Here is a 13,342-nt window from a genome sequence, read left to right as displayed (position 1 = left end):
AGGCCCGCCAGCCAGAGTAATGCCTTTCACAATTGAACAAAATATGCCTCTTCCAGAGGCCTGGCTTTCTGTTTGCAATTGCTTCTTTCCACAAAACTGTAGTGGCCTTCTCAATGGATATGGAAGTATTTCGTCTGGCATGGGAGATAGGTGTCAGAGGACCATCAGTTATGAGCAGGGGTTGGCAACGCTTTCAGAAGTCTGTGCCGTGCTTCAATTATGCACTTGATGTAAGATTTTCCATCGCCAGGTAAATATATTTAAATTTTTTAGAGTGTTATCTTTCTATAAGTTATATTAATTATACATGAAACTTTTGTTGTATGTAAAGTAAATAAACGTGTTAAAAATATTTAAAGAAGCTTCATTTGAAAATTAAAACTAGATACGGCAGAGCCCCTAGACTTTGTAGCCAGGACCTGGGCACAGTGTAGTGCCACTGAAAATCAGCTGCAATCATGCCATCCTTCTAGCACCTATGCCAAGTTCTAATCCTGTGCTAGAGTGTGACCATTGTCATTGCAATGTCTCCAGACAGCCCAGATCCAGGGAGGCCTCATCGACTCACCTAGAGTGGTTCCAGGCTCTGAAAAGAATCTCTCAGGGTGCCATTTCTGCTCTTCCAGCTGCTCACTACAGAGTCCAGGAATTGTACGGGCGATCCTGGCCGCCAATATCTGAAAATCCCAGGATTCGTACAGGTATACCAAAGGTCGCTGGTCAGACATGTGACAATTCATGTATACGCTGATCTTCGAAGACTCTGCCTGCTGGTTGCAGTAAAAGAGATTTCATTTCTCGTCTGCAATGGGATTTTGGTGAGTTTGCTTTTTCTGTATTAAAGTGATTGTAAGGCTCAGGAAGGTTCCAGGGTTCAAATACAAGAATCCATCTGGGCGGAATTCAACCAGACAGTGGCTCGCCACTTGAATTGTAGCTACTTGTCAGAAAAACCCAGGGATTCCCTGCAATAAATTGGAACACAAATATTTGGACATAAGCATAGACAAATTTGCAATTTTTTTAATTCACTTCCGTTGTTCCTAACAGTGGTCCTTCTATCTTTCCTCAATGCAACATTTTTATTTTGGGGGGTCTGTAATGCTTTTCCTGTTTCCATCAAAGTTCTATATTCAGCATATTCAGGTTGTCCTTTTGAATGCAGCCAAAGCTTCTGCATTGGGTGTGCGTGTCTTACCCAAACGGGTGTTCACAACAAAAATGGCGTTTATTCTGCTCTCGATCATTCTGCTTCAGTTGTATCCAGATTTGACAGTGACTCCCGAAAGAGCAAAATCAAGGCCCCCCTGTTTGAAACTCCACCTTCATCCCCTAGTCCACAATGATCCTACATGAATTGTGGGTTTCCTCAGAATCTTCAGCATCCTATACTAGAAATTAGCACTCTCGCAGCAGGATCCAAAACGCGGTGAATTTAACAGCCAGGAGCCAAAAGTTTAATAACATCAGGGTTGAAATCTGTCCCCCTTGAATCAACAGCAAAATCCTATGTTTACCCTAAATCCAATGTAGTGAGTTATAAAGAAATGTCTGGTAGAAAGCAAGCATGAGAATCCTTGTGCATGTGGTGTGTTACACCTGGTTTTGGTCCTGGGTGAGGGGTGTCACTGTGTGGCAGGGTGGAAGTTCTGGGGTTGGGGGATCTACATGGACAGGTGACCAGCACCAGGTGTTGTGTGGAAGAAAGAGGGGTGTACAGAAGCAGGCTGGAAGTGCTGGAGGCTGTGGGGGCAGGTAGGGGATATACACAGGGAATTGGGCACTGCTGAGGGTTGTGGAGGCAGGCGGTGTGTGTACAGTGACAGGAGGTAGCAGTGAGGCTTTGTGGGTGCTGTGACAGTCTGTAGCTTGGGGGAGGGTACTGTAACCCCCATATTCCTCATTTTCAGATAATCAAGATCTTACATATAAAGCATGCCTTGTACGGTATCAAGGGAAACATCATGATGTGCTGAATGTCATGTCTCTATCCATATATGTATCATTAATGTATATGGAGCTATGAGAATTCTGTTGTATGGTGGTCACTAAAACATGCTGTAAGTTGGGCAATCAGCCAGATATTAGACCCCACCCTGAGGCAACGGCAGGGAAAGTAACAACCCCCGGCAGGGTGTCAAACAACCCATCAACAGCCATTGCCCAGCAAGGGACTCACAATGCAATGACTCACTTGCATCAGGCACCACAAAAGGAATTGCTAACCCTTGCTTGGAGAGACTCACCAATGCCCCCCAGACATGCCTGGACATGTGCTCCCCAAACACATGAACTAAGGGTATAAAACAGACAGAGTGGACACATACTGGGCCCTTCTCTGGCTGCCACTTTCGCTGCAGGCAACAAAGACATTGAGAAGAAAACAAAACAATGGGGAGATTGGCCCAGGTTTAAGGAACAAACCTGTATATTAAGGACTGCTATATTCAGTGGGGTGAGAAAAACTGCTTCATCTCGATGTTGTCCAGTCGAATAGGGTTGAGAGTTTAAACTGCAATTTTATATTTTGTTTTATTTTATTTTAGTAAACACTCTGACTTTTTGCCTATCACTTAATATCACTTAACATCTCTCTTTGGATTTAACAAATGTGTTGCTTACTCCACCTGAAGCAGTGTGTTTGGTTTGAAGCATGTAAGAGAGTTCCCTGAGGATAAGAAGCCTGGTGCATGTCAATTTCTTTGTTAAACTGATCAACTCATCTCATCTTCCAGCATCCAGCGGGCATAACTGGACCTGCCAAGACGGAGGTTCCCAGGTATGTGTCTGGGACTGGAGATATTGGCAAGTGTCATTCACTAGCAGAATCTAATCAGCAGCTTCCATGGCAGAGGCTGTGCATGAACAGTCCAGGAGTGGGGATTCTCACAGCAGAGCAAGGTCAGTCTGGCTCCAAGAGTCAAGGATTGGAGTGACCTAGCAGATGACTGGTCCAGATACCACCAGAGGGGAAAGTCACAGGGTTGCAGAGTGGCATGTAGACGGATAGGTGGACAGTGCTGCTGAAATAATTTTTTTCTGTATGATTGTTGATCCAAGGTCAGCTTTGGGACTTTTCCTGGTACAGAGTCTGTTTGGGAACTTTCAGGGTCTCTTTGACCTGGCAAGCCACAGAACTTCAGCCTCGATGACATAACCTTTACTCATTTTGTTCCCAATTGTTGTTATGTTAATTCTGGCATTTCAGTGGTAGAAATAGCCATGGATATTTTGTGACAATGTACCCCATATTGATCATAGTGATATTATTATTATGTGATTATAGCATAATTATGATACATTTTATGCAAGATGGGTCATGTAAGATGTCATTGGAAAAATTATGACTTTCTGAATATTATTATCTGATTTGTATGCATGTGTGATTTTTGTCTGCAGTTATGAATATTGACTACTTAGCTGTATTTAAAATGTAGTTGCAACTGGGTAACACTCACTAGGCACTAGACTGCTTTCAGTCTAGATAGCTGATTGGGAAAGGCCTATTCGGGGCAACGAGCCATTGGAGGAAACAATAGGCGTTAAAAGAAACTTATCTCCCACAAGATGAACCTCCCTGGGAATGCTTCAGACATCCTATACATAATGGATGCTATGACTTTACAAGGGCATGTGGCCAGGCCAAAGAACTCTGGACTCCATCTGTAATTTTTCCCATAAACTAGTTTGAAACCAAGTTTTAAAACAAAGGGTTCCCGCCATAAGCTAAAGTTTATATAAAAGAGGGAGTGACATTGTTGCTGGTCTCCACTCCCCACTCAAGAAGACTCCTAGAATGATAATAGCTAGAAAATATTTACCACATTATTTGTTATAACTTGTGTAACCCCCTCCTTCTTCTTCTCTCCCTTGACAGGCACCTTGAGCATTACTGAGTCATATTGACGCATCAACCACCTCATGGGAGCTTTCAACTTCACGCACTCTGACCCTTCCACATTCATCCTGACAGGCATCCCCGGTCTGGAAGCTGCCCACATCTGGATTTCCATCCCTTTCTCTACATTCTACATTATCAGCCTCTTGGGAAATTTCACACTTCTGTCTGTTGTAGGTAAGGAACAGACCCTGCACAAGCCGATGTACCTGCTGCTCTGCATGCTGGCGCTCACAGACATCGCCACACCTACCTTTGTCATGCCAAAGGCACTGGGCATATTTTGGTTCAATTTGAAAGGCATTACTATGGCTGGCTGCCTCACCCAGATGTTCTTCCTTCACACAGTTTCTATTATGCACTCAGCTACCCTCGTGACAATGGCTTTCGATCGCTATGTTGCCATATATAACCCTCTGAGATACGCCACCATCCTCAGCAATGAACAAATAGCTAAGCTCGGGCTTGTAAGTCTGATAAGAGCTGTTCTCTTCATTCTGCCTCTGCCCTTGCTCCTGAGCAAGCTGCCATTCTGTGCCAACCGCATTATCGCCCATACGCAATGCGAGTACACAGCTGTGGTCAAGATTGCATGTGGGGACATTACACTCATTAGGAGATATAGCTTGGTGCTAATGTTTGTAGTTATGGGATTTGACCTGACGCTCATTGCTCTGTCCTACGGTCTGATCATCAGAGCAGTCCTCAGAATCTCCTCTAAGAATGCCCACCAGAAAGCCCTCAATACTTGCACAACCCACATCTGTGTGATGCTGACATATTATACCCCTGGCCTTTTCTCCATTCTCACATACCGGTTTGGACAAGGCATTCCTCCCCATGTTCACATCATCTTGGCTGACCTCTATCTCCTCATCCCTCCCATGCTCAACCCTATCATTTATGGAATCAGAACCAAAGAGCTTCATGACAAAGTTGGCAAATACACTTGCTGCAGAAGGTGATCGCCTGGGGCCACTGACTTGAAACCTCTATTACAAGAGGGGGAAAGAATATCTCCTCATTAATCAAGGGTGCCCTGTCCCAATTTGGTTGAGTTTAGCATTGTGGAAGTTCACAGTCCGAGAAGTTCCTCCCACACAATAACTTATCACTCCATCACTAAGCACGGTTCTTTCCATTGCTGAGTAACCTCTCTCTGACCATCACTTGGCCTCTTTCATTGTCACCCATAGCCTCCATCTCCACACACCCTGTTACTCAGCCTTTCCGTGACACTTAGACTATGTATACACTAACACGGTAAGTGAACCTATTCTACGCAACTCCAGCTACGTGAATAAGGTAGCTGGAGTCGATGTACCTTGAGTAAAGTTACCGCAGGGTCTACACTGTGGGAGGGGACGGGGGGGGGGGTTGACAGGATAAAATCTCCCATTGACTTATCTCACTCTTCTCTTTACTAGACCCACTAAATTGACCACTGATGGATCAATCTCAGAGCATCGATCCTAGCTGAGTGTAGCCCTGCTCTGAGACTACCATAAGATACTGTAGCATTTTGAGGCACAGTAGTTTTCCATTAGTCCCTGTGTGGTCATGGTTCTTTTCAATTTTACAAACAGAAGCTACACTTTCAGATAACCAAAGAGAAAAAGAAAGAATCAGCAATGCTGAAGTTCTTTGTCATATGTACAGTGATTGGGTGAGCAAAATGTACCTGATTTTTCTATGTTGAATCCATCACAAAACCTGGAGGATAAAGCTAATGTTTCTACTGGAAAGTCCTTATACAGGAAACCTACTGTAGGAATTGAAGACATTCTATTAGAGCTTACTGGTGAGAGTTGTGAAACCATGTGTTTTTGAGAATTGGACTGCCATTTTTAACTACTACAGCATCTTTGAGTAAAAATAACTTACTGCTTTGTGCGGCTGTTTTTAGAGTGGAACGGACTATGAACTTTCCTTGCGTCCCAGAGAGGGGTTTTTGTGATGTCCCCGTGTCCACAAAGCGGGGTTTCTTGTTTTCCTGAACCTTTCCCATTTTTTTGTTCACTGTTCTTGTGACGGGTTAGATCACAGAACCCCCCCTTGGAAGACAATCCAGACAATCCAGGAACTTTATTGAAACTGTAGGGTACAATTTCCTGGTCCAAGTGCTGGAGGAACCAGCTAGGGGCAGAGCTCCTCTTGACCTACTGCTGACAAACAGAGAAGAGTTAGTAGGGGAAGTGGACGGGAAGCTGGGAGGCAGTGACCATGAGATGGTCGAGTTCAGGATCCTGACACAAGGAAGAAAGGAGAGCAACAGGATACAGACCCTGGACTTCAGAAAAGCAGACTTTGGCTCCCTCAGGGAGCTGATGGGCAGGATCCCCTGGGAAAATAACATGAGGGGAAAGGATTCCAGGAGAGCTGGCTGTATTTTAAAGAATCCTTATTGAAGTTTCAGGAAAAAAACATCCTATTGTGTAGGAGGAATAATAAATATGACAGACAGCCAGCTTGACTTAACAGTGAAATCCTTGCTGATCTTAAACGCAAAAAAGAAGCTTACAAGAAGTGGAAGATTGGACAGGGAGGAGTATAAAGATATTGATCAGACATGCAGGAGTGAAATCAGGAAGGCCAAATCACACTTGGAGTTGCAGCTAGCAAGAGATGTTAAGAGTAACAGGAAGGGTTTTTTCACGTATGTTAGCAAGAAGAAGAAAGTCAAGAAAAGTGTAGGCCCCTTACTGAACGAGGGAGGCAACCTAGTGACAGAGGATGTGGAAAAAGCTAATGTACTGAACGCTTTTTTTGCCTCTGTCTTCACAAACAAGCTCAGCTCCCAGACTGCTACAGGACAGTAGTGTAGCTGAAGTCGATGTACCTTAGATCGAATTACTTCGCCTCTTCATGGCATGGAATCGATGGCCACCACTCCCCCGTCAACTCAGCTTCCACCTCTCAACCTGGTGGAGTTCTGGCGTCGACAGGGAGCATGTTTGGAAATTGAGGTATCACATCTAGAAGAGATGAGATACATCGATCCCCAATAGATCGATCACTAACCGCCGGTACAGCAGGTAATGTAGCCATACCCTCAGGGAGCGACCTTTGTACACTTGCTCAGGAGGAGATTCTTCCCTGGAGAATCCAGTATCAGCTCTGATCTCCTCCATCATCTGCCACAAAACAAGCTACTCCCCTGCCTTTTTGCCCTTCTCAAGCACTTCTCTTCAGACTTGATTTGTCTGACCCATTTTTCTGATAATTTACTTGATCAACATTTGGCTTCTTTGAACTGCATTTGAAATGTAGCTACGAGTTTAGTGGCTTTGGGAAATAATTCTGCTGCTTTGTATAGGTCTGTGTCTCTGGATTGTAGCAGTTTTGAAACTGCATTTACCATGTCCAGAATCTTTTTTTGGAGCAAAATGAGAAAAACAAAACTAAAGTTTTCCATTTATTTCTATAATGCTGAAGGTTCATAAAATTCTGTGGCATTTTATCTCATGGGGAATCATTTCTGTGGGTGGCTTTATTGTGTCTAAATACTTAATCTGAGAGGAAGGAGTGATTCACACTAGTTGTTGATCAATTGTGTAGTCAATTGCTTGACCAAGCTTTCATTTGTTCTGAAATGGGTCCAAGAGGCCCACTAAAGAATGTCAGGTTTACTGCTTTAACCCCATAATAAAACAGTAAAGGAAATAGCCTTTATACGATACCAGTCTCTAGGAAGCCATCTTGTGCAGTGATGTTACATTCACCTTATGAAGAAAGAATGTGTCTCCAAAGTTACACATTTCAGATTTTATCATTTATATGATGATTTGACAAGTTACTTATTTCTTTAAATGTCACTAAAACCCAACCCAACAGTTGTCCAGGTTCCCTAAAATATGTGGGGAGCTGTAGCCCATAAGGCCAACTTGCCAGCTTGCTGTATTACGTAATGTGTGGGGTTTTTTCCACTGGTTTGATAGATTATATTATTTTCTTGGGGTTTGTTTATGCTGAATTCCAGTATATGTTATTCCTAATAGTTATTCATAATATTTGGCCATAGTGCAAGGAACCTACAGGCCTGTATCTTGTATGATTAAGTAGAACTAGTTAGTAGAAGTGCTTGTAACCTTTGGCATAGGTAAATGGCCTACCGGTTACCCCTCTTGACTTTAGGGAGCTGAATAGGGAATGGAACAAATAACTGAATATGTTTACCCTAGTTCTGGAACAGACCCATCCCCATCATCATATAAGGTGTTTTCTTATCACTTGGCTTGTTATAGAGGTATAAAAGAAAGAATCAAAGATCACTATCTGTGGAATGGCCTTCTCTTACTCTGACAGGCTAAGGCCTTCAGCTAAGATGTAGTTAGGCAGCCTTAAACTGAGAAGTGTGCTCCTTTCTCTAAAACTAGTCTGTTAACTCTGCTTCTGACTCTATACCCTATTGTGCTAAATAATTTTTAACCACTCTAACTAATTTAGAACACTTCAGCAACCCCTGCTGAAACAGCACCAAACTTGAAAGATTACTGGCAGCTTCCCACAATGCTGCCCTTACTTCAAACCTCTCACAAGTGGACTGAAGTGCCTTCTTTCCCTGGAAGGCATCCAGTCCCCATGGGCAGGAACCTTCTTCCTCTATCCATATACCAAAGGAGGGTGGGCTCCTCAGCCACCCCTCATCTCTCTGGGTCCCCTAACACTTCCTCCATTTCCTTTTTAATCTCATCCCAGGCTGACCCCTGCACCTGGTATGGTCCCTGATTCTTCCTTATCTATTTATTGAAATTAATCCTTTACCCTGGCTTGCCAGAACCCGCAACTACCATCACGAGAGTTGACAACACCCCCTTCAAGCAGCTGCGCGGACTGTTGGGGATGAGATAATTGATATTAATATTTATGAATATCTGTCAGAACATGTTAATCTCTAGATTTGGACATAGTAAGTTGGTACGTGGTTAAGGCAGTACAAGGACCCTCTGAGAAGGCAAACAGCCATGAAGGATCGTGACTCTTTCTAATCTTCTATCAAGCTATCAGCTCACCTTTGCAAGGTATTTATTGAACCAAAGTTTTTTTAATCAATATATTCATCTATACATCAAATAACAAATGACAGTGTTAGATACCTACTATAGATTACATTAAAAAAAAAAAGTACAAGCCTCAGCAGGAGTGTCTTCATATTAGCAGCAAAGCTATGAAACGATAATCAAATTCAAAATAAAAACCTGCATGCCTGCACCCCTGCCCCGTCTCCAGCCAAGTCCTGCTGCACCCCCGTGGCTCTGCCCAAAGCCAGCCAGCCCCACACACACCCCAGCCCGCACCAGCCCTGCACCCCCTGCCCTGTCTCCAGCCAACCTCTGCTGCACCTCGCTGCCTAAAGCCAGCCATTCCCGCACTCCTCTGTCTCCAGACCTGCCAACCCCTGCTGTACTCCCTGTTGCCCTGCCTGAAGCTAGCCAGCTCACCTCCACCCCCTGTCTCAAGCCTGCCCCATACCCCTTGTCCTGCCTGAAGCCAGACCCTACCTCCAGTCAGCCCCTGCCCTGCCTCCAGCCAGACCCATGTCCACTGGTGCCCTGCAGTTCCCAGGTCAGTAACCTGCACACCTGTTTCAATGAGGGGGGCAGGGAGCAGCTAAGACCCACACATGTACGCACCCTAGGGTGACCAGACAGCGAGTGTGAATAAATTGGGATGGAAGTGGAGAGTAATAGGCTCGTATATAAGAAAAAAAACCCAAAATTGGGACTCTCCCTATAAAATCGAGACACCCTAGCACATCCCCAGGGAACTCATTTCTAGTTCAGGCTCATCTTTTTTAAAAAGAACTTTAGGTAGGGTTAACATACATCTGTATTTTCCCGCACATGTCAGGCTTTTTGGTTCTTAAATCGCCGTCCGTAGGAAAATACGGACATATGATAACACTATCAGTGCAAAAAATACATGCTGTGGCACATTCCTTAAATCAGAACTTTTCATAGGGAACCAGTTGCTAAGAAATGAAAGGCTTTTTTTTTTACTTTTTTTTTTTAGTCATCTCTGCCGGTACCCCGTCGAAAATGTTTGAATTGGGCCCCGCACTTCCTAAAGCCGGCCCTGCTAGTATCCTGATTGTGGCATGGCAGGTGTTTCACAGAAAAATGGTGAATAACCCAAAAGGAGCCCAAAATATGTGGAGTGTGAAAACAACAATAACATAATTATATTATTTATTTCTAATTCCATTCAAAGGCTGTAGTCAATGTCTATATTTTGAGATGAATTAGTTGGTTATTGTTAGTCTCTAAAAGGCAACATTTCATTGTTGCTTTCTTCGTAAGAAGTAGAGTACTTGTGCTGCTGGTCATACACGTCGGCAGTGACCAGTGCGATCATTTCTTCCACTGCTCATACAAGATTTTGTGTTTTTTCATGTCCTCCCTAACATGAAGAATCATAGAATCTGAAGGAAGACTTGACACCAAGTTGCAGGATAACTGAGGAGGCGAAAAAGCTGCTTTTACTGAGCTCACCTTCCTCCTTTATTCTCTAAAAAACACATGCGCAATTGCACAGTACAAATCATTGTTTTCTGCAAAAATCTTCCATCACGAGCTTAGCAGCATAGCAAATTACAAAAGCACCGCCAGCTGCAAACGCGGCAGTCTGGTGGGGAAGTGCAGGGGAGGATGGAGGGAGACCAAGTTCCTGTGATTAGAAGCAGGGTGTGCCCAGCTTGCAGACAAGAACAAAATGCCTCAATTAATAAGGCATCCAGGCCTGTGGGCCCGAGGTCATTCCCACAAGAATCATAGAATATGAGGGTTGGAAGGGACCTCAGGAGGTCATCTAGTCCAACCCGCTGCTCAAAGCAGGACCAGTTTCCACTAAATCGACCCAGCCAGGGCTTTGTCAAGCCTGATCTTAAAAAGCTGCAAGGAGGGATACTCCACCACTTCCCTAGGTTTAACACATTCCAGTGCTTCCTCACCCTCCTAGTGAAAAAGTTTTTCCTAATATCGAATTTAAACCTCCCTGTAGCAGGGTGGACTCCCCCACTCCTGCCCTGAAGAGTTAAAAACAGGCCTAGGAGGGGTTTGTGGCTGCACACTGATTGGGGGAAGTGGCTGCAACTAGAGGCATGTCCCAAACAGACCCAGCTAGCCCTATAAAGGCAGAGAAGCCAGAAGCCCAGAAAGTCTCCCTCTGCCTGTAGAGGGAGATGGGCCTGGCTGCAGGGAGCTACACTGGAATACCTTAGTGGAGCAGGGCTGGGGAAAGGCAGAGGATCTGGGGAGCTCCAGTCTGGAAAGCCCCAGGCTGTGGACTAGCAGAAGGCAAAGAGATACTAGGGGTTGCCGAAGGCAACCCAGGGGTAGGCCAAGGCAGCAGGTTCAAACTTAACCTTGCCAGTGATGAGTAGGCTGCAGTCTGCCCCAGGGTGTGGGGCTAGATGATGACTGGCAGTAGCCTGATACTGAGGTGAGTTGGGGATAGTGGTGGGGGTTCACTGAAGAGGGGAGATCCTGAGAGAAAGGGGTTACTGCCAGGGGGCAGCACCCCATGTAAAAGGGCACCAGGTCCAAGGAGGGACATAGGTGCCAGAGGACAGGTGGATCACCAACCTGCAGGGGTGCTCCAGAGGTGGAATGAGCTAATTCCCGGAAGTATCCAACAGGAGGCGATGAAGGGGTGAGTCCGCACCTCTACACTACCCCACTGCAACTTTAGACCATTGCTCCTTGTTCTGTCATCTGGTACCACTGAGAACAGCCTAGATCCATCCTCTTTGGACCCCCCTTTCAGGTACTTGAAAGCAGCTATCAAATCCCCCCTCATTCTTCTCTTCTGTAGACTAAACAATCCCAGTTCTCTCAGCTTCTCCTCATAAGTCATGTGCTCCAGCCCCTTAATCATTTTTGTTTCCCTTCGCTGGACTCTTTCCAATTTTTCCACATCCTTCTTGTAGTGTGGGGCCCAAAACTGGACACAGTACTCCAGATGAGGCCACACCAATGTTGAATAGAGGGGAATGATCACGTCCCTCAATCTGCTGGCAATGCCCCTACTCATACACCTCAAAATGCCGTTAGCCTTCTTGGCAACAACGGCACACTGTTGACTCATATCCAGCATCTAGTCCACTGTAACCCGTAGGTCCTTTTCTGACGAACTGCTTCCTAGCCATTCGGTCCCTAGTCTGTAACAGTAAATGGGATTCTTCTGTCCAAAGTGCAGAACTCTGCACTTCTCCTTGTTGAATTTCATCAGGTTTCTTTTGGCACAATCCTCTAATTTGTTTAGGTCCCTCTGTATCCTCTCCCTACTCTCCAGTGTATCTACCACTCCTCCCAGTTTAGTGTCATCTGCAAACTTGCTGAGGGTGCTGTCTGTCTGCAACATGTATGGTTCGAGTAGTGTTTTAATGAGGGAGGATTCAGGGGTTTCAGGCTGTGGCTGGGGTATATCGGGGACTTTAGGGGCCTCAGCTATTTCTCGTGTGGTGGAAGTTAAGGCTCCCATGAATACAGGTAATTTATCCAGGACCAGACCAGAATTTTATGATAGGCACTGGCAACGGTTTCTGGTTTATACTGGTCAGGACGAAGTTTTTTAGATATTTTTCCACTTTCTAATTCCTGAATGAGTTGAATTACGAGCTCATGTGCGGGGCCCCCGCTTGGGAACCTTGGGGGGTTAATGGTGGGTGGGCAGGTTCCACCGGCTGCTTTCAAAACCTTTTGGGCATCTTTCCACAAGAGCGGTGGATCTGTGCCAGCACCAGCTTCCCCAGACTTGATGCAGGTTGGCTGATAACTGGCCTCCATGGGGGTTAGCTGGAGGCCCACGTGACATGTTAAAAGACAGCATGGGGCACCGATAGATAGGCTAGCAGTATAGGTCTGGCTCGAGTAGCCGACCCCAATAATGCAATTCCAGCTATTTCCATCAGAGTGCCCCCGATCGAGCAAAACATGATGCTGGAAATGGATAAACTCGTCGTCGCGGGTCTTGTTGGTGGCCTTGGTTCGCCACGGACAATTAACATGAGTCAGTGGTGGAGAGCAGTTTTCCTCCCCCAATCCTGTTCGTGACTCCATGTCTGCGACACGTAAGGTTCAAGTAGTGTTTTAATGGGGGAGGAACAATGAGACACAATAAAATTGAATTTAAAGCCAAATGGCTGTGTTTATTTTAGTGATGGGAAGAGGTTACAATTTGGGCCAGGGAAAGCAACTTCTTAATTATAACTCTTATCTACTTAAACTATGCACTTTTTCATACAAAAAGGGGAAGCAAGGCAAAAAAAAAAAAAAAAAAAACCGGACTGTAAAAGCAAAACTAACCGTTTCCCTCATACACAGAGTGAAATTGCAGGCAGAAAACAGAAGAGGAGGGTAGAGCCGGGGGTGAATTAGCAAAAGCAGGATGCCTGCAGAAGTTACAAAATACGTATACCACACTCCAGATGTAACTGACCAGCAG

The 13,342-nt window shown here is 45.1% G+C and overlaps 1 protein-coding gene across 1 annotated transcript; it reads left to right on the top strand.

Annotated features, from left to right (window-relative positions):
• Nucleotides 1-3,921: 3,921 nt before the first annotated feature.
• LOC116836868 (olfactory receptor 52E2-like) lies at nucleotides 3,922-4,863 on the top strand. The gene has a single exon (XM_032800842.1). It carries the CDS (start codon nucleotides 3,922-3,924, stop codon nucleotides 4,861-4,863), a length of 942 nt encoding a protein of 313 aa, XP_032656733.1.
• Nucleotides 4,864-13,342: the final 8,479 nt, after the last annotated feature.

This window comes from Chelonoidis abingdonii, chromosome 1 (genome assembly GCF_003597395.2).
Source record: "Chelonoidis abingdonii isolate Lonesome George chromosome 1, CheloAbing_2.0, whole genome shotgun sequence".
NCBI lineage: Eukaryota > Metazoa > Chordata > Testudines > Testudinidae > Chelonoidis > Chelonoidis abingdonii.
This window is presented reverse-complemented; position numbering and strand designations above follow the sequence as displayed.